This window comes from Mauremys reevesii, linkage group 14 (assembly GCF_016161935.1).
Source record: "Mauremys reevesii isolate NIE-2019 linkage group 14, ASM1616193v1, whole genome shotgun sequence".
Taxonomy (NCBI): Eukaryota; Metazoa; Chordata; order Testudines; family Geoemydidae; genus Mauremys; species Mauremys reevesii.
Window position 1 is genome coordinate 33,694,463 of NC_052636.1, and position 25,270 is coordinate 33,719,732.

Genomic DNA, 25,270 nt, shown 5'->3' on the forward strand with positions numbered 1-25,270 from the left:
AAGTTATATGAAGCACAGAGAGTAAACAGCTGATTCCCTTCCAGAGCCATTCCATGCCTATGGGTCCCAATCTGGCTGCCTTGTTGGACGAGGATCACTTCCTTGCTGGGCCAAATAATGAAGAGCCAGCCAATGAGGGAATGTATCAGATGCGTAGTTCAGACTGAAGGATACTTGAATGCTGAGTCCAGAGTCTGTAGTTTGGTCTCTTAGGGCAGGTCTATGCTACCCACCAGACTCATGGTAGCGATCGATCTATTGGGAGTGTTGATTTATACGTGATCTAGTCTAGACATGATAAATCCCTGAGCGCTCTCACCATCGACTCTGGTACTCCAGCTTTGCCTTGAGAGGCAAGCGTGAAGGCTCGACAGGGAGCAGCAGCAGTTTCGACTCTTGCGGCTGTGGAAGATGCCGAGGCAAGTCGACTCTACATACGTCGACTTCCAGCTCTGCTATTCCCGTAGCTGAGAAGTTTGTGCAGATCTTAGATCAGAGCCCCCTCCTAGTGTAGACCTGTCGTTAGTTTTGCTCTTGAGTCTAATGCATTTGTATCAGCCTCTCTGCCTCCTGCTTCTTTGAAAAATTAGGAAGTGTGGAAACAGAGCACAAAGTTGGTTCCTAATTCACTCAGCATCTCTCCTGCTGGGGTTTTCCTCCTCATTCTCACTCCACTGTGTCCCATCACCACGATGGGAGACAGAAGAATGGAAGACATAGGAATCACAACGCCCTGCACTTGAGAGAAAGGAAATCTATGCCAGTACCTGGTTCCTAAACTGCGAGCTACAGTTCCTACTCTGGGCGAATCCAAAGCCCAGAGAGGTGCAGAGAGAGATCCAACCCCCTTATTATCTTAGAAACTGTTTTGTTCCCTTTCTATTTTTTTGTCTGTTTCTTTTATGAAGTTGGAGACCTCCCACGGCCTTTCTATTCGATTGGGGATGTAACAGTGCAGCTCAGTGGTGTAGACACCTCTGAAATCTACAGCAGGGAAGATGCTAGGAAGAATAGTTCCCAAATCTTAACAGCCTTAAAACCCTGCCCTATGAAATGACCCAGAATGCATGCCGCCTCACCTGTGCAAGCATCACAAGGAATTGAGTGGTCAGATCGTATTGTTCAGCGAGCTGTTTGAATTCTTTACTAATGTCTCTCTTAAGGTCTGTATGTGTTCTGGGGCGAGAGGGCGAGGAGAAGTATTAGCTACAGAACAGTGAAATCTAAGGAGAAAACTGTAATTAGCTTTGAGGTTGTGAGCTAAATGTCAGCAATGATTCACGTTTTCTCGGCATTGAAATATTCAGCTGGGTAAATCTGGGTTGCAGGGCCTGGGTGAAAAATCTCTGGGGTTCTCAAGGCGTCACTAAATGTGCACCTGCCTCTTTGGGTTGCTCTTTCAGGATTTATAGGGGTTGGTTTTTTTTTTCTGCTGTATTAATCTGATGGTTGGACTAAATTGATGACTTGATTCCAGCGCAATATCCTTGTTAACTCATTGATTTCCCTGATTTGACCTGAACTTTATCACTGTGTTGTTTAACCCCCTTAGCTGAGTGGTGTCTATAGTCATTTAGCCTCAGTGACGTGCACTCTTGGGATTATTTGTTCATGTTAATAAAACCTGTAACTGGGAAATTGAGTCATTTCTTTCAATAAGCAGCAGGGGCTGGAACTTTACTTTGTGTATTTCCTTTAAATTCAATCTCCATTTCTTACATTTCACACTGTTCTAAGTTAAGGAACGTGGGAGCAACACAAAACTGACACAGACCTGTTGCTGCCCCATTCTGTGCCCATCCAGCAGGAGCAGAGAACAAACCCCTCCTGGGCCGGGATTGTCACACTGGAAATACAGGCAGCCGTGTTCCCAAGCTTTGCTGTCTTTCTCCAATCATGGCATAAGGGTGACACCTACACCTGCTTGTAATCACCTGGCAGGAAGGAGATCCCCATGTGCATTGTCTTGGGAGGCAGGGGTATCAGGGGGGGACACTGGGGGCTATTTACCCAGAGCTCAGGAGCAATCTCTACTCCAGAGGTGATGCAGTAGAAAAGAGCTGGGTGCTGCTTGCCTCACTTATTTCTCCTTATCCCCTTTCAGTCTCTCCTCTTTCCCTTTCTTCTTCCTCCCCACCCTCTGGCAGGAGACTTGGTCACTTCCTCTGGGCTCCCAAGGCGCGCTCACTCTCCCGTAGTTGGATTGGCCCCTGTGAGCGCTAACAAGGCGCAGAGAGCCTGAGTGCGGGTCCAGTCCCTGCAGCGGCTCTGGGACACACACGGGCAGGAGGAGCAGAGATGGGGCTAGTTCCCACCTCAGACAGTCCCACAGCTGGCCCCGTGAGTGCGGCAGCTGCAGCCTGGGTTGGGCGAAGGACCCAGGAAGGGGCCGGAGCAGTGGGGCTGGTAGGAAGGAAGCAGGAAAACAAGGAAAAGAGCCGTGGGGCAGCTCCTGGTGGCTGGGCTTTGTAAGGTACCAGACGCTGCTGGTGCTGCCTCCAGTGTGCGCTGGGAGCCGGGCTGAGCTCCGGGCTGCTGCTGCGGCGGCAGAGGGCTGCTCCAGGGACAGACTTTCACTGAAGCACTTTCTGTGCCCATCTGAGGTGGGGACTTCCTCCAGCTGGACCCAGTCCCAGGCTCTGCTGCCCCTGGCCAGGGGCTGCAGGGGCCAGAGGGACCCCAGGGGCAGCCCTGGGTGGGCAGAAGAGACACTCCACACACAGGTCCCAGAAGCTGAGGGTCTCGCAGCCTGGGGATCTGCTCTTGGGTGGGGTCTGGACAGTGATGGAGCCCCTGCGTCATGCTGCCTCAGGTGCAGTGTGAGAAACTGCTGTGTGTAGGAATTTGCTACTTATGGTGCACTGAGCATGCTCACATGAACTGAGCATGCTCAGTAAATCTACTGAAGCCACTTCCCTTCACCCTGCCCTTTCTCAGAATCAGATTCTGCAGATTGCTATTTACAGGGTGTCATAAACATTATAGCTACAGGTAGCATAAAATACCCTGTAAAGGGTTAAAAGCTCAGATAACCTGGTTGGCACATGACCAAAAGGAGCAATAAGGGAAGAAAATACTTTCAAATCTGTGGGGGGAGGTTTTGTTTTCGTGTTCCTGTTCTCTCTGGGTCAGCGAGGAAGCATGGCATGGAAAAATACATCTCTCCTAAGCACATGGCATAGAAAAACCTTAGAGTTCTGTCCATAGGCAGGTCCTTGCATAGCTTGCTGAGTCACAAGGTGTATCTGCCTTCTCTCAGTGGGTCGATTGTATAGCTGATGGTCCGTAATGGGCCATCAAGCAGGCTAGGCAGAACTGACACCAACTTGTCTGGCTGGGGTGTTCCTGGAAGCAGAGCACAAGTTTGAAATAGGGCAGCATAGAGCCAATATTCATAACACCAACTACAAAAATGATACACATCTAGAGATAGCATCATTATAATCAGCCAATCAGAACCTCTCCATAGACCCCTTACACGACAGCCTTTCTACAATATTGGCTGCGAATATAGAACAGTGGTAACGGTGATCTATACAGTTACAGATTATGTCAATAATGTCACAGGAGGTGACACGGCATCAATGAAATTGGAGCTGGGGCAGCAAAGAGCCACCAGATGTTCTGAGGGCTGGAGAAAATGCCTTCTAGTGAGCTATTGAAAGAGCTCAACCTGTTTAACTTATCAAAAGAAGATTGAAAGGTGACTTCATTGAAGTGCTGAAGTGCCTTAATGGAGAGAAAGTTGGGTATTAAAGGGCTCTTGAATTGAGCAGAGAAAGGCCTAACAAGACCTAGTGCCTGGAAGGTGAAAAGAGACACATTCATATTACAACTAAGGCACAAGATTCAAGAGCGAGATGATTCACCACAGGAACAAGCTACCATGGAAAGTGATGGATTTTCTATCTCTTGATGTCATTTCATGAAGACTAGATGCCTTTCTGGAATGTGTTTGCCCCAAAAGTAGCTCTTGTGTCCTACAGGAGGCCTGTGATACGCAGGGGGTCAGATTAGATGCTCTAATGGTCTCTTCTGGCCATAAAGTCGACTAATTTCTGAAAAACTGAGTGTAGCATTGAGAGCAGCGTCTGATGTTTCCCTGTCTAGCCGGCTTGCTGCCTAGAACGAACGCTCCTAGAGTGGGGTGATCCTTAGGGAGCAGCTCAAACCTGCAAAGTGCCTGGCCAGGGGCAGGACATTGGCACAGCAAGGGAGGGGTGCGGCAGTGACATCACAAAGGCCTTTTGCAGGACCTCAGACTATTGGTCCAAGGTGGTGGGGAGGTGGTGACCTCACAGAGAGATGCTGACATCGGCCAGGCAGTACAGGGGCGAGGGGCCAGGGAAACCTCAGAGACCCCTGTGGCTTTGCTCCAGCAAGTCTCCTTCTCCAGGTCTCTCTTTGAGGACTGAGAGAGTATTCGGGTTCACGGCCGTGAGCGCCAGGAGGAACCTCTTTCGAGTTTTCTCCTTCCTTTTAGTGATTTTACTAGAAAACAGCCGTCCTGTTTAGAAGGTAAGAGCCTCCTGGAGGTTTGAAATCTGTTCAGTCTGATCCATCTGGTGACAGTTGAATTCTAAGCATGGAAAACACGAACTTAAAGAGGCAGAATTTTTATTGCGCATCTGGGATTTTGTCCCTTAGAATGACCGGGACATTAGAGTTTGTCCTTTTGTTTCACCTTTTCCTCCAGCCTCCTCCTTTCTCTTCTTCTCTTGCTTATTTTGTTCTTTCTCCTGTTCCTCCCAACACCAGGAGGGAGGGGTGTGTGTGTGTGTGGGAGGGCTCTGCAGCTCCCACTGTGGGAGGTCCACCCAAAAATGTGGGGCTGAAATAGTGCTCAGGCCGTCAGGGCCGGATTAACCTTCTGTGGGTCCTGGTACCAAACATATTTGTAGGCCCCTATGTAGTCACTGTGGGCTCCGAGTGTGGGCCTGGTGGGGCAGTGCCGTTGGTGCCATAGCATACCCGCTACTGAACCTCAGAGACATTTTTCATTTTGATCACACACCCCTACATGACTGTACGCATTGCTATACACAGCTCCCTCAGCCCCCGGGTTTCTCAATGAGCTGTACACCCATGTGGGTTTACCAGTGTCCACAGTGAGCAGAACTTTCATAGTGATCAACGAAACTCCCCACAGATTTATCTCCTTCCTCATTCAGACCTTCTCTAGCCATGTCTCCAGTACCCGCCATGTCACCAGTCACGGCATGTGGTCCTAGTCTCAGCTCAGAGTTCTAAAGCCAGCAGATACCTGCTCAGTTCTGACAGATCCCCCCCTCAGCCCCCATCCTGCCATGTGAGCCAGCCACCTGCAAACACCATCTCCCCAAGGTCAGGACTTAGCCCTTGGGAATCTGAAGCCACCAGCCTCTCTCCCTCTGTTCCCATCTACATGATAGTCTGCTACCTGGTCACCACCACCTATCCCCACCCTTGTTTCCTTTCTACTTTGGTCATGCTCCCACCCAGCTGGAAGCTCCCTCTGCCAGCCTGACATGCTCCCTCTTTCCCTCCTCCCCCTGACATTCCTGTCCTACTGGTGACCTCTGTTCCTTGAGGTTAACTCCAGTGTCTTTAGCTGCTCTAGCTTAATGGCCCCCGTAGTCACAGAGCCACTTGTAGCTTCTCTGGCTGCAGCCATGGGGCCAGTTCCCAGAGGCCAGCCTTAGCCAGCTGCAGCTACTAGCCGCAGGAGGGGTGGCAATGCCAGGGCTGAGCATGCTTGAACCTTGCAACGGCTGCACTAGGGACTCTAAATCCGCAGCCCTGGCCCTAGGCAGCTGCAGACTCTGGAGTTAGGCACTTCCCTCCTCTAGGCCATGGCTTTAAATACCTGCGATTCCCATCACCTGCAGCAGAGGCCACCAATTCCCATGCCCCCTTCAGCCAGCACCTAGTCGTGCAGAAAGTGCAGCCTGAGTGATTGTGGAGGCTGGGTGCCAGGAGGTTCCTGTCCCTGAGCAGCAGCCCTGCAACAAGCGCAGAGTTGGGACATTAGCCGTTACTGACAAGGTTTGTCTGTGTTCCTTTTTTTATCTCATTGTTAGGTGTGAGAAGTATAAACTGTTCAATAGGTTCAATTAGTTGGTTAATAAGATGTTTATGAAGTAAATCACTGGCTTTAAAATAAGATCCAATCTGGAGCATATGAACTATTGACCCCTGGACTCCAGCTCTGAGAGGGGACTTGTTTACCATCAGGGACAGGCTCAAACCAGTCCAAACCGGTTTTTCCCGCCAAAACCAGCCCTCAGCGTTCCATCTCCTCAGCACTTTTCCCGCCACAGAAGTGATATAAGCAGGGCCGTCCTTAGGATTTCTGGTGCCCTAGGCGAGATTATTAAACTGGTGCCCCTGTGCTTGATCTGCTCTTAGCAACACAAATATAAGCATACAGTATTGGAAAACTTGCCACATTCACGTTATTAAAACCAGTTTAACTTAATTAAGCACACTGTAATGCTGATGCACTAGCACTAAAGAAGTAGCACTATAGAAAAAATTCTGATTTGACAGAATGATGCAAATAATATAATTTTTTTAATTTGTCAAAATTTTATTGGAAATTTATATGAAGAGGTATTGAAACAAAGATTTGTTTTTAATTAAAAGCAATCTTTCTGGCTTTTTTGGCTGCAAAATCAGTTTAATAAGCTGGGTTTCCAAACAGTGGGAAAATATAACCCTAGTTTTACTGCTAGGTAAAGCACAAAGTGACCAAAATGAAGTCAGCACAGAATCATCTCATCTAGATTAAGGTAGCACAGAAATGTTACAGAAGTCCTATTGTACCTTATTTTTGTTTGGAAAGATATTAGCAATAGCAGCACATTCACATGATAAAATACATAATAAATCACTGCCTCTAAAGTTCCATCAAAAACTGACATTTTCACAGCTCTAGCATGATCTGCTGTACAGATTCTTCACAAGGAAGTGTTCCTGGCCTTTTTAACTCATTAACTATGTATTTACTTTATGAAAGTTGAGAAAACATTGTGGAAAACGTAAAACATTGGCTGCCCAACTTCTGGGAAAAAGCAGGAGAATCTTAGTACAACATATGGTCAGTCTATACCGGGTCGGCAACCTTTCAGAAGTGGTGTGCCAAGTTCACTGTAATTTAAGGTTTCGTGCCAGTACTACATTTTAACGTTTATAGAAGGTATCTATGTCTATATTATATAAATAAACTATTGTTATTATCTGAGGTCCTGGCCACCGGTCCTGCTCAGCCCGCTGCCAGCTGAGTAAATGAAACCCCAGACCGGCAGCGGCTGAGCGGGACTGGTGGCTGGAAACCTAGACAAGCAGGCGTCTCTAGGCACCAGCAAAACAAGCTGGTGCCTAGGGTGGCAAAATCTAGGGGGCGGCAAAAGGCTGGGGCCCCAGCTCATCCTTCGGCTGCGAGCCGAGGAGCGGCCCGTCCCCTGCCGCCGGGGGGGGCGGCAGGCTGGGCCGGCGGACCTGCCGCAGTCATGTCTGCGGGGGTCCACCGGAGCCCCGGGACGACTGGACCTGCCGCAGGCATGACTGCGGAGGGGCGCCGTCCGCGGCTCGGCTGGACCTCCCGCAGGCATGACCGCGCAGCTCAAGTGGAGCCGCCGACCTCTAACCGCCCGCAGCCGCTGGAGGTCCAGCCGAGCCACGCGGGACCAGCGGTCCTCTGCAGTCATGCCCGTGGGAGATCCGCTGCTCCCGCGGCTCTGGCGCCTCGCGCATGACTGCTTGGGGCGGCCAAAAACGAGCCGCCCCTGTAGACAAGGATCCCAGGCCCTGCTCAGCCCGCTGCTGGTCTGGGGTTCTGACCACCAACTCCTGCCAGCCAAGTTCCTGCTGCCAACCCCTCAGCCCGCTACCAGCCTGGGATTCTGCTCACCCAGGCTGGCAGGAGGCAGAGGGGCCGCGGCTGGGCTCCTGACTGGCAAGGGGCTGGCAGCCGGAACACCGAGTAGCAGTAGGCTGAGTGCTGCCGGCACCCCAGACTGGCAGCAGACTGAGCCACTCAACCCCACCGCCCTGCTCAGCTCGCCACCAGCCCACTCAGCCCGCTGCCAGCTGAGTGAATGGAACCCCAGGCTGACAGCAGGTTGAGTGGTTCAGCCGCCTGCTCAGCCCGCTGCCAGCCTGGGGTTCCTTGGGGTCCCCAGGCCAGCAGCAGGTGCTGAGTGGGGCCGACGGCCGTATCCCAGCTGGCAATAGGGCAGCAGCCGAACCCCAGAGCAGTGATAGGCTGAGCCGCTCAGCCTGCCGCTGCACTCATCAAAAATCAGCTCACCTACCTTTGGCGCATGTGCCATAGGTTGCCGAATTCCTGCTTTATACGCTAGTAAGGAGATGAGCATATTACTGTTGTTGGAGGGCTCTTATCAGGAGTAACAGGCTATAGGAAAGTCAGTCAACATTTTTTTGTTTCTCTGATGAAAACTGGCCCACTCCCTGCCTCAAACCAAACCTGTCACTAATAATTTCAAAACAACTTAATTTTCTGTTTTTGGCTAAGATATTGATTTTAAAAAAAAATATTGAAATTGGATTCAGGATTGTTAGCAAGAATTTTTGGCAAACAAAGTTGTTAAATGACAATCTAAATGGCAACACAGTACTGCTGTTTCATGCTTGGCTCACCCCAGCCTGCTGGTCCAACATCTGCAGTAGACCCCAAAATCCACCTCTTGGCGTGCAGAGTGGCAACAGCAGCAGCAAACCCTCAGGTCCAATCACACGCCATCGGGCACCACCACCAGCCTTCCGGACCATGGTGAAGTTAGCACAGCATCTGATCTCAGGGACAGGTCACCCATGGAGCCACAGCAGCTCATCCTGCCCTGTGCAGCTCCCCCCGGATGAGGTGGATCGCTGGCAACTGCCAGCCCGGGGGAGAGGCGCCCCAGCTAGGTGCCCAGATCCAGATGTCCTGATTTTATAGAGCCAGTCCCGATATTTGGGGCTTTGTCTTATATATGCACCAATTACTCCCCACCTAGAGTGACCAGACAGCAAGTGTGAAAAATCAGGCCGGGAGGAGCCTATATAAGAAAAAAGACCCCAAAATTGGGACTGGCCCTATAAAATAGGGATATCTGCTCACCCTACCCCAACCCCCTGTCCTGATTTTTCACACATCTGGCTAACCCCAGCCCAGCCCTGTGTGACATTCCTATCCTGGCCGAGGAAGTGAGTTAACATAAGAACATAAGAACATAAGAAAGGCCGCACTGGTCAGACCAAAGGTCCATCTAGCCCAGTATCTGTCTACCGACAGTGGCCAATGCCAGGTGCCCTGAGGGAGTGAACCTAACAGGCAATGATCAAATGATCTCTCTCCTGCCATCCATCTCCATCCTCTGACGAACAGAGGCTAGGGACACCATTCTTACCCATCCTGGCTAATAGCCATTTATGGACTTAGCCACCATGAATTTATCCAGTCCCCTTTAAACATTGTTATAGTCCTAGCCTTCACAACCTCCTCAGGTAAGGAGTTCCACAAGTTGACTGTGCGCTGCGTGAAGAAGAACTTCCTTTTATTTGTTTTAAACCTGCTGCCTATTAATTTCATTTGGTGACCCTAGTTCTTATATTATGTGAATAAGTAAATAACTTTTCCTTATCCACTTTCTCAACATCACTCATGATTTTATATACCTCTATCATGTCCCCTTAGTCTTCTCTTTTCCAAACTGAAGAGTCCTAGCCTCTTTAATCTTTCCTCATATGGGACCTTCTCTAAACCCCTAATCATTTTAGTTGCTCTTTTCTGAACCTTTCTAATGCTAGAATATCTTTTTGAGGTGAGGAGACCACATCTGTACACAGTATTCGAGATGTGGGCGTACCATGGATTTATATAAGGGCAATAATATATTCTCAGTCTTATTCTCTATCCCTTTTAATGATTCCTAACATCCTGTTTGCTTTTTGACCGCCTCTGCACACTGCGTGACATCTTCAGAGAACTATCCACGATAACTCCAAGATCTTTTCCTGACTCGTTGTAGCTAAATTAGCCCCATCATGTTGTATGTATAGTTGGGGTTATTTTTTCCAATGTGCATTACTTTACATTTATCCACATTAAATTTCATTTGCCATTTTGTTGCCCAATCACTTAGTTTTGTGAGATCTTTTGAAGTTCTTCACAATCTGCTTTGGTCTTAACTATCTTGAGCAGTTTAGTATCATCTGCAAACTTTGCCACCTCACTGTTTACCCTTTCTCCAGATCATTTATGAATAAATTGAATAGGATTGGTCCTAGGACTGACCCTTGGGGAACACCACTAGTTACCCTCTCCATTCTGAGAATTTACCATTAATTCCTACCCTTTGTTCCTGTCCTTTAACCAGTTCTCAATCCATGAAAGGACCTTTCCTTTTATCCCATGACAGCTTAATTTACGTAAGAGCCTTTGGTGAGGACCTTGTCAAAGGCTTTCTGAAATCTAAGTACACTATGTCCACCGGATCCCCTTGTCCACATGTTTGTTGACCCTTCAAAGAACTCTAATAGATTAGTAAGACACGATTTCCTTTACAGAAACCATGTTGACTATTGCTCAAGAGTTTATGTTTTTCTATGTGTCTGACAATTTTATTCTTTACTATTGTTTCAACTAATTTGCCCGGTACCGACGTTAGACTTACCGGTCTGTAATTGCTGGATCACCCTAGAGCCCTTTTTAAATATTGGCGTTACATTAGCTAACTTCCAGTCATTGGGTACCGAAGCCGATTTAAAGGACAGGTTACAAACCTAGTTAATAGTTCCATAACTTCACATTTGAGTTCTTTCAGAACTCTTGGGTGAATGCCATCTGGTCCCGTGACTTGTTAATGTTGAGTTTATCAATTAATTCCAAAACCTCCTCTACTGATACTTCAATCTGTGACAGTTCCTCAGATTTGTCACCTACAAAGCCAGCTCAGGTTTGGGAATCTCTAACATCCTCAGCCGTGAAGACTGAGGCAAAGAATCCATTTAGTTTCTCCGCAATGACTTTATCATCTTTAAGCGCTCCTTTGTATTTTCATCATCAAGGGCCCCACTGGTTGTTTAGCAGGCTTCCTGCTTCTGATGTACTTAAAAACATTTTGTTATTACCTTTGGAGTTTTTGGCTAGCCGTTCTTCAAACTCCTCTTTGGCTTTCTTATTACACTCTTGCACTTAAGTTGGCAGCGTTTGTGCTCCTTTCTATTTGCCTCACTAGGATTTGACTTCCACTTTTAAAGGAAGTCTTTTTATCTTTCACTGCTTCTTTTACATGGTGGTTAAGCCACGGTGGCTCTTTTAGTTCTTTTACAGTTTTTCTTAATTTGGGGTATACATTGAAGTTGGGCCTCTATTATGGTGTCTTTAAAAGGGCCCACGCAACTTGCAGGGATTTCACTTTAGTCAATGTACCTTTTAACTTTTGTCTAACTAACCCTCATTTTTGTATAGTTCCCCTTTGAAATTAAAGGCCACATTGGTGGGCAGTTGGGATGTTCTTCCCACCACAGGGATGTTGAATGCTATTGTATTATGGTCACTATTTCCAAGCGGTCCTGCTATAGTTACCTCTTGGACCAGCTCCTGTGCTCCACTCAGGATTAAATCTCGAGTCGCCTCGCCCTTGTGGGTTCCTGCACCAGCTGCTCCATGAAGCAGTCATTTAAAGTATCGAGAAATTTTATCTCTGCATTTCGTCCTGAAGTGAAATGTTCCCAGTCAATATGGGGATAATTGAAATCCCCACTATTATTGGGTTCTTAATTTTGATAGCCTCTCTAATTTCCCTTAGCATTTCATCATCACTATTACTGTCCTGGTCAGGTGGTCGATAATAGATCCCTAATGTTATATTTTTACTAGAGCATGAAATTTCTATCCATAGAGACTCTATGGAACCTGTGGATTCGCTTAAGATTTTACTTCATTTGAATCTACACTTTCTTTAACATATAGTGCCACTCCTCCCCCTGCACGGCCTGTTCTGTCCTTCCGATATATTTTGTACCCCGGAATGATTGTGTCCCATTGATTGCTCTCAGTCCACCAGGTTTCTGTGATGCCTATTATATCAATATCCTCCTTTATCACAAGGCACTCTAGTTCACCCATCTTATTATTTAGACTTCTGGCATTTGTGTACAAGCACTTTAAAAACTTGTCCCTGTTTATTAGCCTGCCTTTTTCTGATGTGCCAGATTCTTTTTTATGTGACTGTTCATCATCTGATCCGGCCCTTACATTATATTTCTCATTCCTCTGCTCCTGACTATAACCTGGAGATTCTCTATCATCAGACTCTCCCCTAAGAGAAGTCTGTGTCCGATCCACACGCTTCTCTGCAGCAGTCGGCTTTCCCCCATCACCTAGTTTAAAAACTGCTCTACAACCTTTTTAATGTTTAGCGCCAGCAGTCTGGTTCCACTTTGGTTTAGGTGGAGCCCATCTCTCCTGTATAGGCTCCTCCCATCCCAGAAGTTACTTTCACTTTCACTCCTCTGCAGGCAGCCAGCCTCCTCCCCCCACCTACCCCCCCAGCACCTCACCCAACCCAGCCCTGACGGAGGGGAGGGAGGAGAGAGAGAGGGATGCTCCGTGGGGGGAGGGAGAAAGGAGGGGATACTCCATGGGGCAGCGGGGGAGAAGAATGGATGTTATGGGGGACAACAAAGGATACTGGTTCCAGAGCCGCAGAGCCTGCCTCACCTCACCTCAGCCAGGGGGAAAGAGTCACACTCACAGGTGAGCTCCTTCCCCAACCCCTACCCCCTCCCCTTCCCAGAGATCCCAGCAGCCAATCCCCTCCCTCAGACTGTGCTGCGTTCGGCTCTCTCTAGGACCCAGCAGCCTGATCTTACATGCTCCACTGCTTCCCATCTGTCCAGGCTCCCAGCAGAGCGGTGCCCCCAGACCTAGTGGTGCCCTAGGCGGCTGCCTATTCTGCCTATGCCTAAGGACGGCCCTGGATATAAGGACGTGCTCAGCGCCTGCGCGGGGCCGTCCCCCCCAGCGACGGCCCGTCCACGGTCGGGTCTTCCCAGCGCTCCCGAGCCGGAGAGTGACGAGCCCCCTGGGTCCCGCCGTGAGACTGAGGAACAGGAGGCCTGTCACCCCCATTCCTGCCGTCCTGCATCCCTGGTGTCCAGCCTCCCACGGAGCCCCGGGAGTGAGAGACCCCGGGGGCACTGGGGCTGGGCAGGAAAGTGACTCTGCCCCGGGAACCTGGGAGAAGCCTCAGAGCTGCCTCAGCCCCAGTGGGATTTGGGGGCAGAGACTGGGGCCTGGCGGGGATCCTGTGGTGTGGGGAAGATGGGGGTATCAGGCAGGGAGGGAGAAGCTGGAGTTGTAGGGAGGGGAAGGTCAGTGGGACGCTGGGGTTGAACTGTCTCTGTGCAGCCAGGAAATTCCCGCGGGTGGGGGGAGTGGCGGGTGGGCGAAGGGTGGAGGGGGGTTAATTGGATCCTGTCCCTGTTTGTGCCACTTGTCTCTCGCCCCCGATACAAATTCTCTCTAGTTCTGCCCCTTTTCTCGCTCAGTGTCTCACACGGGCTATAAAATCTGGGGCGATTTCCCCCCTTTCCCCTCCAATGATCAGCTCTCCCGTCTCCCCCGATTTCCCCCGTTCTCCCCATGAGTCTCAAACGTCAGTTTAAAATCTTCTCTAGTGAGGGGCATTTTCCCACCCGTTTCATCTGCAGCGATTTGTCCTTGTTTAGGTGGGAAATTGTTGCCCTGAGTCATTCCCCAGCACATGGCTGCCCCTGGAGTGGGGGTGGGATGGCTCAGTGGTTGGAGCACTGGCCTGCTAAACCCAGGGCTGGGAGCTGACTCCTTGCGGGGGCCATTTGGGGATTTAGTTGGGGATTGGCCCTGCTTTGAGCAGGGGGTTGGACTAGACACCTCCTGAGGTCCCTTCCAACCCTGATCTTCTAGGAGATGCCGGGTCTCTGCCAGGGCAGGGAAGGGAGGCGCACGTGTCCCCCATGGGGACTGCCCAGACCCCCGTTTCCCAATCCCAGTTGTTGCCCCCTAACTACCAACACAGTTGCCCCCCACCATCAGTTGCCAGTCACCCGCCCGTCCCCCACTGCTGCCCCCTTCCTTTATCCAGGGACCTTTCAGCTCCCCCTCCCTTGCCCTTTTAATCAGCTCCTTAAAGGGCTCCCTGCTGCCCATGGCAATGGTGGGGGTGGGGGAACCATCACTTTGTGTTTATGTATTGGACAGTCGTATAAAATCCAGTCCAACAGTCCCCCTTTTCCACTAGTTCGTTAACAGCCAGGGGTGAGCTGGAGCCGGTTCGCACCGGTTCGCGCGAACCCGTTGTTAAATTTAGAAGCGGTTTTAGAACCGCTTGTTAAGTAGCTTCCCTGCGAGGGAAGGTTTGATGGGCTCTGCCTGGGAAGCCTGTAATTCCTCCTCCCGGCCGCCGGGGGGCGCGGCGCTGCGGGAGCCACGTGAGCTGCCTCCTGGCCCTGCTGCTGCTCCTGCTCTTTGGAGCTCTGGCCCTGGGGCTCCTGCTGCTGCCTGGTGGGTGCCCGGCTGCCTCCTGCTGCTCCCAGCCCCCCCCCCGTGTGAGTGTCTGCGCCTCCCCGCCCAGAGCCCCTGCCTGCAGCCCCCGCCGCAGTCAGCCCCTGCCCCAGCCAGCCTCTGCCCCTGCCAGCCCCAGCCAGCCCCTGCCCGCAGCTACCTGCAGCCACCCCTGCCCCAGCCCCTGCCCCAGCCAGCCCCTGCCACCCCTGCCCACAGCCGCCCCTGCCAGCCCCTGCCCCAGCCAGCCCCTGCCCGCAGCCACCCCTGCCCGCAGCCGCCCCAGCCTCCCCAGCCACCCCTGCCCACAGCCACCCCTGCCAGCCCCAGCCCCAGCCACCCCTGCCCCCAGCCGCCCCAGCCACCCCTGCCCCACTCCCTGCCCACAGCCACCCCAGCCACCCCCAGCCTGCAGCCAGCCCCTGCCTCCCTGCCCCCAGCCCGCCCTGCCCCAGCCCTCCCCTGCCTTCCTGCCCCAGCCCTCCCTGCCAGCCCCAGCCAGCCCCTGCCCCCAGCCAGCCCCTGCCACCCCTGCCCCCAGCCAGCCCCTGCCCCCAGCAAGCCCCTGCCACCCCTGCCCCAGCCAGCCCCAGCCACCCCTGCCCCAGCCAGCCCCAGCCACCCCTGCCCCCAGCCAGCCCCCAGCCAGCCCCCAGCCACCCCTGCCTGCAGCCACCCGCCTGCCCACAGCCGCCCCTGCCCCACCCCTGCCCACAGCCACCCACAGCCAGCCCCTGCCCACAGCCGCCCCTGCCCCGCCCCTGCCCACAGCCACCCGCAGCCAGCCCCTGCCCACAGCCAGCCCCTGCCCACAGCCACCCCCTGCCTGCAGCCAGCCCCTACCCACAGCCGCCCCTGCCCCGCCCCTGCCCACAGCCACCCGCAGCCAGCCCCTGCCCACAGCCGCCTCTGCCCGCAGCCAGCCCCTGCCCACAGCCGCCCTCTGCCCACAGCCAGCCCTTGCCACAGCCACCCTCTGCCCGCAGCCAGCCTCTGCCTGCAGCCCCTGCCCACAGCCGCCCTCTGCCCGCAGCCAGCCCCTGCCCACAGCCGCCCTCTGCCCACAGCCAGCCCTTGCCACAGCCACCCTCTGCCCGCAGCCAGCCTCTGCCTGCAGCCCCTGCCACAGCCACCCCCTGCCTGCAGCCCCCCCCTGTCCACAGCCGCCCGCAGCCACCCCCTGCCCACAGCCACCCGCAGCCCGCCCGTCTGCATCACCTGCCCACAGCCAGCCCGTGTCACTCCCTGCCTCCAGCTATCCCTGCCCCATGCCCACTGGTGCCCTGCAGTTCCCAGGGCAGTAACCCTGCACACCTGCTTTAATGAGGGGGGGGCAGGGAGCAGCTGGGACCCCACATGTGCACACCCTAGAGTGACCAGACAGCAAGTGTGAAAAATCGGGACGGGGGTGAGGGGTAATAGGAGCCTATATAAGAAAAAGACCCAAAAATTGAGACTGTCCCTGATCACCACGCACACATGTGAAACGGAGCTCATTTCTAGTTCAGCCCCATCTTTTTAAAAAAGAACTTTAGGTAGGGTTAAAATACATCTGTATTTTCCTGGACATGTCAGGCTTTTCGGTTCTTAATCACCTCCTGGGAAAATATGGACGTATGGTAACCCTATTGGTACAAAAAATACATGCTGTCGCACATCCCTTCAATCTGAACTTTTTATAGGGAACCCGTTGTTAAGATTTTGGCAGCTCATCACTGTTAACAGTGATATAAAATCCCCTCAGATCTTGGTGTTTTTCTCTTGTGTTATCAAATACGCAGTGTGAGTTGAGAAGTATCGCAAATCCCATGGCAAATGGCCTCTGTGAGGGGTTGCTTCCCACAGTGCAAAGATGCAGCCACCTCTGGGGTGGATCCAGGGTGGCCATTATTTGCTAGTGACAGGCCATGGACATTTCTTACCTATTTTGTCCCTCCAGGCCTTCCATACTCCAGTTCAAGAGACATCCCCCAGGGCTCCCTCTGCCTGTGTGACTGGCCAGCAGGGGGCGGTGGTCACTTTCTATCCACTTCTCAGGCACTGTGAGGTAACAGTGTTGCTGGGTGGGGAGGGGCTGTGGGGGGAGATAGCAGCTGAAGGGGGATTGTGGCGGGGGGGGGGGCTCTGGGTGGCTGGGCAGGGGGTACCCTAGTGAGGTTGGTGGGTTCTGGAGATTTGGGGTTTCAGGGGGTGGTTGTGATGTGCCCAGCCCTGAGGCTGTGGGTCCTGGAGGTGGGTATCGCTAGCCTGGTGGCTGCAGAACAGCCGGGTGGGCGTCTCTTGGGAGGTGGGACAGGGGTTAGAGGGAGCCTGGTGCTGTGCCAGGGGCTCTGTCTGGGCTTCCCCCGCAGACTCCTGGGATCGCTGCCCTGCCCAGTGCACAGAGTGTGTGTGGGAGAATCCCTGGCGCTAGGCCAGGGGGTGCCCCTGTAAAGCATCAGGATCCCGCAGGGGGAGGAGGGGTGCCAGGCAAAGGGCAGGGCAGATCCTGCTGGAGGGTGAGGGGATCCTAGGCAGGCAGTGAGGGACTGAGTTCCCAAAGGGGGTCCCGTTTGGGGGGTCTCTGGCTGTTGGGGTCTCGAGGTGGGGGGAACCCGTTGGGATTCCCAACCTGGCAATGACGGTCTGGTGGGGGTTCTCTGGCTGGTGGGGCTCTGAGGGGTATCTGAGGGCCCTGGCCAGGGACTCTGGGGGCTGGGTCCCAGGGAGTATCTGGGGGGGGGGTTGGCTGGGGCTCTGGGGGCTGCTCCTGACCTCGCTTCTTCTCCCTGATTAGCTTATGCCAGAATCCTGACTCCAAGCACTGCCCGACATTCCCTGGCCAGGCCCAGTCACTGTGATAACTTTCTAGCCACTTATCAGACACTGTGAGGTGAAATCACAGATTTTTGCTCTGCTCCCCTCTTGAAAACTGCAGGAACTTCCAGTTCCATTGTTCTAGATTGTCCAGTCCATTGTCCAGTCCTTGTCCTGGATCTGGGGGTGAGGGAGGAGGGAAGGGGGTCAGCACTGCCGCACAATGGTCTCTTCCACAGCATTCTGGACTCATTCTTTCTGAACTCTGGTTTCACTGAGACCATTGTTAATCCAGAGTCACGGTATGGAAAGACAAGGAGTGACTCCGGATGGACAGTGGGGCAAATGAGATCAGCAATTCTCCCTGTGAGGAGGGGCTCTCATTAGCTGCTCTCCCCAGAGAGCTAAAGGAGGGAAGCTGCTCAAACGCTCTGTCTCACTCTGCTCAGGAGATTGGGGTTCAGCTTCCTGGGTCAGACGCTGCAGCCTCCATTGTGATCTGGGAGACCAGGCTTAGCAGCTGCTGCTCCCCCAGTGGGGTTCTGTGCTGGGAAGTGACCTTAATTAAAGCTGCTTCTCTGCCCGGCCCAGGGGATGACTTTCTCCAGCTGGTCCTAGCCCCCTAGGGCAGCCCTGGGCCCTGTTAATACTAAATTCTGAGCCAGAGTCTCCAGGTAACTGAAAGACCTCAGGGAAAGTGCTGGGGTCTGGCAAGAAAGTGACTCTGCACAAACAGCCCCTCCTCATTTCTCCTCCCATTAGCAATTGCCAGGAGAAAATCCAGCCATGGGAGAGCAAAGCCCGCAGGAATGGGATTGTCCCAGCCAGAGGGGCAGGGAGAGAGGACGGGAAGGAGAGACTGAAAGGGGCAGTGGTAGAAATGAGGTGGGGAGAGATTTCCAGCTCTCTAGTCCACCGAGACACATGTATTGCTGCATCCCTGGACAGAACCACTTTCCAGTGGACAAAACAAGGATCAGACAGAGGAAAAGCCAGTTCCTGACTCCATATTCCCCCTGCTGGGGTGTGACTGCCGTGGGGTCAGTGTCCGAGGGATCCCCCACAGTGACTCCTTTGGTTTCTAGCCTTGAGTTCAGAAACTTTGTTAGGGGGTGAGGGATGGGAGAAGGGAGGTTAAAAATGTGTCTGTGGGCTTAGCCTGGCAGGAGGGGCCAGGTCTACATTGTAATAAACAGATTGAGCATTTCCCAGCATGGCGGGATCTAGGTGTCTGCAGGGAAAGGGCCTGGGGGAATTCTGATGTGAAATTAACTAAAACTGGTTCTGAAACGCCCACAACTGCCCTTCTCCCCCAGACAGGCTGCAGAATGACGTCCATGTTTTGCTCCAGCTCATCCCAGCCTGGCATGGGACAGGGAAGAGAAATGGCTGCAGTGGAGCCAACTCAGGTAGAGATTATCGGGAGGTTGCTGGTGGGTTCCTGCTGGAGGAGAGGGACAGCAAATACACCGGAGATGGGAAGGTTTGCACAGTCTGGTTTGGAGGTTGGAGCGGGGCAGGAAATGCACAGGGTGGGGAAAGCAGGACGCCAGGGTGTGGCAAACCTGCTGGGAGTTATTTAATAAGTGGCCTAGATTCTAGGAACAGACCCAGGAGGTTGGGAGGTGGAAATGCCCTAATTTGTGAAGAAAGAAAATAGCCCACCTACATGGAGCTAGTCAAACTGAGCAGACTCCCAGTGCTGGAGCCTGAGCTCACTAACCAGCGGCTGCTGTGAGATATGAAGGGGGCACCCATGAGTCAGGCTTATTGGAGCTGCCTCTCCCTTCATATCCCGCTCCTCACAATGGGGAGGTTATTGGGCTTCCTACCAGGAGCTCCCTGGACCCTGCTAGGGGCTCCATCTCCTGTATCGGTCGGTGGCCAGTAGGGGTGTGATGGATCTGCTGGGAGAGACAAGGGGCTCTCTCTTCGTCCCCTCACCCTGGTATTTGCTGGATACGCTGAGCGGGGTCGGGGTGGGACTCTGAGTGCGATCCACCCACAGCTTCCATTTGATTGGCTCCTCTCTGCCACAAATAGTGGGGCTGTGAGTGGGGAAAGAGATCCTGAGTGTTGGACTCTTGCTCTTTCAGGGGCCGGTGACCTTTGAGGAGGTGGCTGTCCATTTCACCAGGGAAGAGTGGGCTCTGCTGGACCCCACTCAGAGAGCCCTCTACTGGGATGTCATGCAGGAGAACTATGAGACTGTGACCTCGCTGGGTAAGGGTTCCTGTCCCCTCGGTTCTTGGAAGGGGAAATGAAGAGAAAAGGTTCACGCCAGCCCCACAATGCCACCTCTACTCTGTCCTGTTTCTGCATCACCCCAATATGCCAGTGACACACACACTACCAGAGACCCTCCCATGCTGCAAAACACTTCGGGAACACAGCAGAGGAGCAGTATCACACAGTGTCAAATAGCTCCTCTTTACTCAAGTAAAACTGGGGGTTAGGTCCAGCATAATGAACAGAAGCTTCCTACCCCCGGCCTTCTCTCAAACCGTGAGGCTTCTCTATCCAAACCAGAATGTGCTTGGAGTGTAACAAGCAGGCAGCTGGAGTCAGAGCTGCTGGTCCAGAGTTACTTATCACACAAACACTCTGTGCGTCCTTGAATGCTGGCTGAGGGTATCCAGACAGGGGATCTCCAGCAGCAGAACACTGAATCTCACCCAGGATTACAGATGACACAACTCCTCACTGCTCTGGATTGCACCCCAGCATGTGAAAATGTCCTAGGTTGGTAGTGACGTTTCTTGAGACATGCAGAGTCTTGCTCCCATATCACCAGGTGTAATAACAATAACAGGAAAGGCCGAATATGGAAAACTGCTTGTTCAGCTTGCTTTTGACCTGCATCATATTTTGCAATATATTCCAAATAAGGAAATTAACGTGCAACCTATGTGTCATTGTTTGGGGTTTTAAGCTTTAAAAGGCTTGTGTGATTTTTAGCTCAGGGGGACAGTATTCCAATAGCTGTTGCCCCCTGCGCACTTTTAACCAAGAAAAGAACCTCAGGATGAGCTGATTCAAAATCAATCGTGTGGTCGTTTTCCACAACAGCTTCAAGAGGTCCCTGTGATGGAATGTAAATGTCTTCTTCACACCTTCCCTGCAGGAGAATGGCTGTTTGACCAGCTGTTTGCCTTGCTGTCTCTGAGGAACTGCTCTGTGGGTGTTCCCCAGAACTGTAACTTTTTCAGTAATCTTATACTCTAAAATCTCATAACTTTACATACAGTGTTACTACACATTTTAACAGGAGGATAATATTCAGTAGATTATGCATTTTCAAATGATACCTCACAAGCCATACTGTGTACAAAATTGATTATAATTTTCTAGAAGAGTGAACACAGGGGTGTAGACTGACACAGTGTCTGTGTGTGTGTTCCCAGCAGATATGTGGGTATTTCAATCCCTCATAAGCACAGTGTTCGGCATCTTCAAGGCCCTGGGTAACTGGTCCTGTGAATTCACTGGTTTAACAAGTGTGACACTGTATGGAATTGTGAGACACTTTTGTATTAATAATAAAAATAATAATATAATCTGATAAATTTGCAATGAATCGTGCTAGATATGCCATGCCAAGTGTCAGTGAAAATGTTATGATTTGCCAAGTATGGTAATTTTGTTTCTATGTTTGTATCACCTTTGTATTGTGAGTTATAGATATGTGGGGTATATCTGTATTTCCAGATTTGTGCAGTATTTCTGGGTGACACCCCCAGACATATTGGCATAAACACTGCTTAGCCTGTTTGATGGCCCATTCAGGGTCATCATCTGTACAATGAGCCCATGGAAAGGACCAAGGGGATACACCTATTGAGTCAGCAAGACATGCCGGGTATGCCTGTGTAATGAGAACTCCAAGGCTTTCCCATGCCACGTGCTGTGAAGCTTGTGTTTGGGACACAGGAAGTACAGGCCACATGCCAAAAGGAATATAAAGGGCAGCTGCATCATCTCCATTTTGTCTTCAATCCCCCTTCCTACCTCTGGAGCAACTTCTCTACAAACTGAACCCTGGAACAAAGGACTGAATGACCCATCCAAGCTATGGATGTGTTCCAGACGGACTTCCAAGCCAGCAACTCACCAATACTGCTAAGAACCTGATATATCCATTTTGGAATGTATCTGACTGCTTTACCATTTAACTTCTTTCTGTCTTTCTTTTGTTTAAACCTTTAGTTTAGATGCTAAAGGATTGTCTGGAAGGATGGAATTTTGGGTAATATCCAAACCTATACTGACCTGGTGATGTGGGTGAGCCTTTGGGGTCAGAGGAACACTTTGTTTATGTGAGCAGAGTTTTTAAATAACCTCTCACTGTACTGGATCTAGTTGCTGATTGGGAGTCAGAGAACAGGGATGCAATAATGGGGGCTGCGTGATTTCTTTTTTCAGCTTCTCGATAACCCATGTGGGGGATCAGAAGCACAGTTTGTGACTGGTCGGTGAGTTTAACTTCAGTGTTAACCAGCAGTTTTGGGAGCATCTGCTCTCCCTTTTTCAGCCTGCCCTAACTTTTTCGCATTTTCAGTGAGAACTGCCCCTGGCCCACCAGGTCACACCAAGCTCTGAAGTTAAATTAATAGAATGTTTTTTTATGACCAAGTCTTATGAAATCAACTGAACTCCTTTGTTTTCTTTCATCTGAGCAGGGTTTCTAGTTTTCCAATGTGTTGTGATCTCCCAGCTGGAACAAGGGGAAGAGCCATGGGTCCCAGACCTCCAGCGGTCAGAGGAAAGAGAGATCCTGAGATCTCCTGCACAGGTGAGGAAACATTAAATCACCTCAGAATCTGTAAGTGCCTGAAGGAAACATCTGGGATGCCCAACAAAGCCCTTGGGAGGTCTCTCAGTTCATTATTATCCCTAGCAGGGTCGTATCCTCAGGGTAAATATAGTTCATGGATTCCTATAGATCCTAGCAGACACCAGGCAGTGGCTTCCTCCCTCCCCCTGCGTATTTGGATGGGATGTGAAGGCTGAATTCATCCCCCTCCTCTCTCCTATTTGGGGGAAGAGTTTGGGGGAGTTCAGCTCCTGATTTTTATTTGACCTGTCTTCAGCACTTGTTTTTGTTTGGTCTTCTCCTTTCCATCCCTGTTTGAGGTTTCTGTCTCTATCACAGCAGGTGATGCAATGGCATGTGAGAAAGAGGAGCAGAATTCTCAGCCTGGAAATGTTGAGCCAGTGGGTAAAAACAGAGCATTATCTCAAAGATCGAAAAGGAATGTGTCCAGGAGTCATGAGCAGGGAAAGTCCTGGGAGATTCAGCACAGACCAAAAACAGATCAAGGAAACCAGGCAGGGAAGAAAGTGGATAAATTTATTTCCTGTTGGGGAACTCAGAAGGTCCTCATGGAAACTACAACACAGCAGGATATCCTCAGGCGAAAGAGAAAAAATACATGCAGGGAGTGTGGAAAAACCTTCTCTTACAGCTCAGGCCTTTCTGTACATCAGAGAATCCACACAGGGGACAGGCCCTATGAATGCCGTGAGTGTGGGAAAACCTTCAATCGCAGTTCGCACCTTATTAGTCATCAAACAATCCACAGAGGAGAGAGGCCCTATGAATGCCGTGAGTGTGGGAAATGCTTCACTAGCAGCTCAAACCTTAGATTTAATTTACCTTGGTTCCTCAACTGTTGCTACAGCTCTACTACCCATCAGTCCAAAGACTGAGAGAAATGGAGAGTTCCAACCATTATCCTTTTAGAATCTTATTGTTCCTCTCTCTGTTTTTTGTGCTGGCCTTTCTATTCTATCACTTTCTGCCTTTGTTTAGTGGTAACAGTTGGTTTCCATCATTCATGTTTGTTTAAATCAATATCCGTTGTGAAATAAATTTTTTGCTTGTTCGATAACTGTACTCAGGTGCTGTGTGAGATACAGTAGCAATGGTCCTCAGTGAAACTAGTAACCTGGGATACTTGGGGAAGAGAGGATCTGGGATTTCACCGAGTATCTGGTGATCCGGGCTGGACCCCAGAGGGGGACACATTGAAGGAACTCAAGGGTTAAGGTGGCTGCTGTAGCTCAGAGGAGGGTCCTTGAGTTCCAGCAGGCTGGTGAGTTTGGTCACTAACATCCAGCTGCCAAATGCAAACTCCCTCTTCCTTGTGGCAGGTGGCAACAAGGAGACTCACAGTCCTCAGCACCCCGAGAAAGGTCACAATGTGTCTCTGTGTTGATCCACCTGTCAAATCCACACAGGGAAAGCTCCCGATAGCACAAAACTCTGCCCTATGAAATCATGGAACATGTGCTCTTCGCTCTGTGAAAGCATGTAAAGAATCCAAGCGCTGGAGGACAGGGTTTGGGTCCAGAGTGACCTAGACAAATTGGAGGATTGGGCCAAAAGAAATCTGAGGAGGTTCAACAAGGAGAAGTGCAGAGTCCTGCACTTAGGATGGAAGAATCCTATGCACTGCCACAGACTGGGGACTGACTGAGTGAGGGGGGTTTGATAGCAGCCTTCAACTACCTGAAAGAGCAGCAGTGTGGGCTTTCTCCTGGCCACTTTTGCTGGGCTGGGCAGGCGTCCTGGAGGCCTTTCTAGAAGAGAACTGGGAACGGAGTTAGAAAAACCAATGTGAAAACCAGAACCTCAGGTTTAGACTCATTTATTTATAATATTAAATCTTCAATTCTAGTGTCACAGTCAATACAATTGCTTCAGCCTGATAGTTGCCCAAAGGGAAACTTAACGTCTCTCCAAGGGGAGTGGAGAGAAAGCACTTTTCAGAGTCCAAGAGAGACAAGGCGGGTGAGGGTAAGACCTTGCAGAGGACCAACCTCTGTTGGTAAAGAGACGAGCTGTGGAGATAACCCAGCACCCTTCTTCAGTTCTGTGTAGCCTGGAAGCTCGTCTCTTCCATAACCAGCAGTTAGAACATAAGAACAGCCACACTGAGTCAGACCAGTTCATCTAGCCCACTCTCCCGAAAGTGGCCAATGCCCGGCGCCCCAGAGGACCCCTGGGACCAACATGGATACAACACCACCACAAACAAGGTTAAAAGTCAATGCACATGGGAGAAGCATCTTGTTTTTCCATGGGCGGTAGGTTTGTAGAAATTTTGGTGGTGCCCAGAACCTGCCCAAACTCCGCCCCCCACCTGCCCAAGGTTCTGGGAGTGAGTTTGGGGTGTGGCTGGGGATGAGAGGTTTGGGGTGTGGGAGGGGGCTCAGGGCTATAGCAGAGGGTTGGGGTGTGGGGTGATGGCTGTGTGGTGGGGCTGGGGATGAGGGGTTCATGATGCAGGAGGGGCCCAGGGTTGGGGCAGACGGTTTGGGTGCAGGGGGATGAGGGCTCTGGCTGGGGCTGGGAATGATGGGTTTGGGGTGTGGGGGAGGCTCAGTGCTAGAGCAGAGGGTAGAGGTGTGGGGGGTGAGGGCTCTGTCTGAGGCTGGGGGGTTTGGGGTGTTGGAGAGGCTCAGGGCTGGGGCAGAGAGTTAGGGTGCAGGGGGATGAGGCTGTGTCTGGGATGGGGATAAGGGGTTTGGGGTGTGGAGGGCTCAGGACTAGGGCAGAGGTTGGGGTGCAGGGGTGTGTGAGGGCTCTATCTGGGGCTGGAGATGAGGGGTTTGTGGTGTTGGAGGGGGCTCCGGGCTGGGGCAGAAGGTTGGGGAGTTCGGGGGGATGAGGACTCTGGCTGGGACTGGGGATGGGAGGTTTGTGGTGTTGGAGGGGGCTCCGGGCTGGGGCAGAAGGTTGGGGTGTGTGGGGGGATGAGGACTCTGGCTGGGACTGGGGATGGGAGGTTTGGGGTGTGGGAGGAGCTCAGGGCTGGGGCAGAGGGTTGGGGTGTGGGGGGGAATGAAGGCTCTGGCTGGGAATGGGAGGTTTGGGGTGTGGGAGGGGCTCAGGGCTCGGGCAGAGGGTTGAGGATGTGGTGGGTGGGTGGGTGAAAG

The 25,270-nt window shown here is 51.7% G+C and overlaps 1 protein-coding gene across 1 annotated transcript in view; it reads left to right on the forward strand.

The window, feature by feature from the left end:
- Positions 1-25,270, forward strand: part of LOC120381652 (zinc finger protein 91-like) — a gene marked incomplete at its 3' end in the record, with an annotated part of 230,735 nt that overhangs the window by 104,147 nt on the left and 101,318 nt on the right. Inside the window, exon 2 of the mRNA XM_039499792.1 lies at positions 22,762-22,974. Coding sequence (XP_039355726.1) covers positions 22,762-22,974 — 213 coding nt within the window. The remainder of the gene's footprint in view (positions 1-22,761; positions 22,975-25,270) is intronic.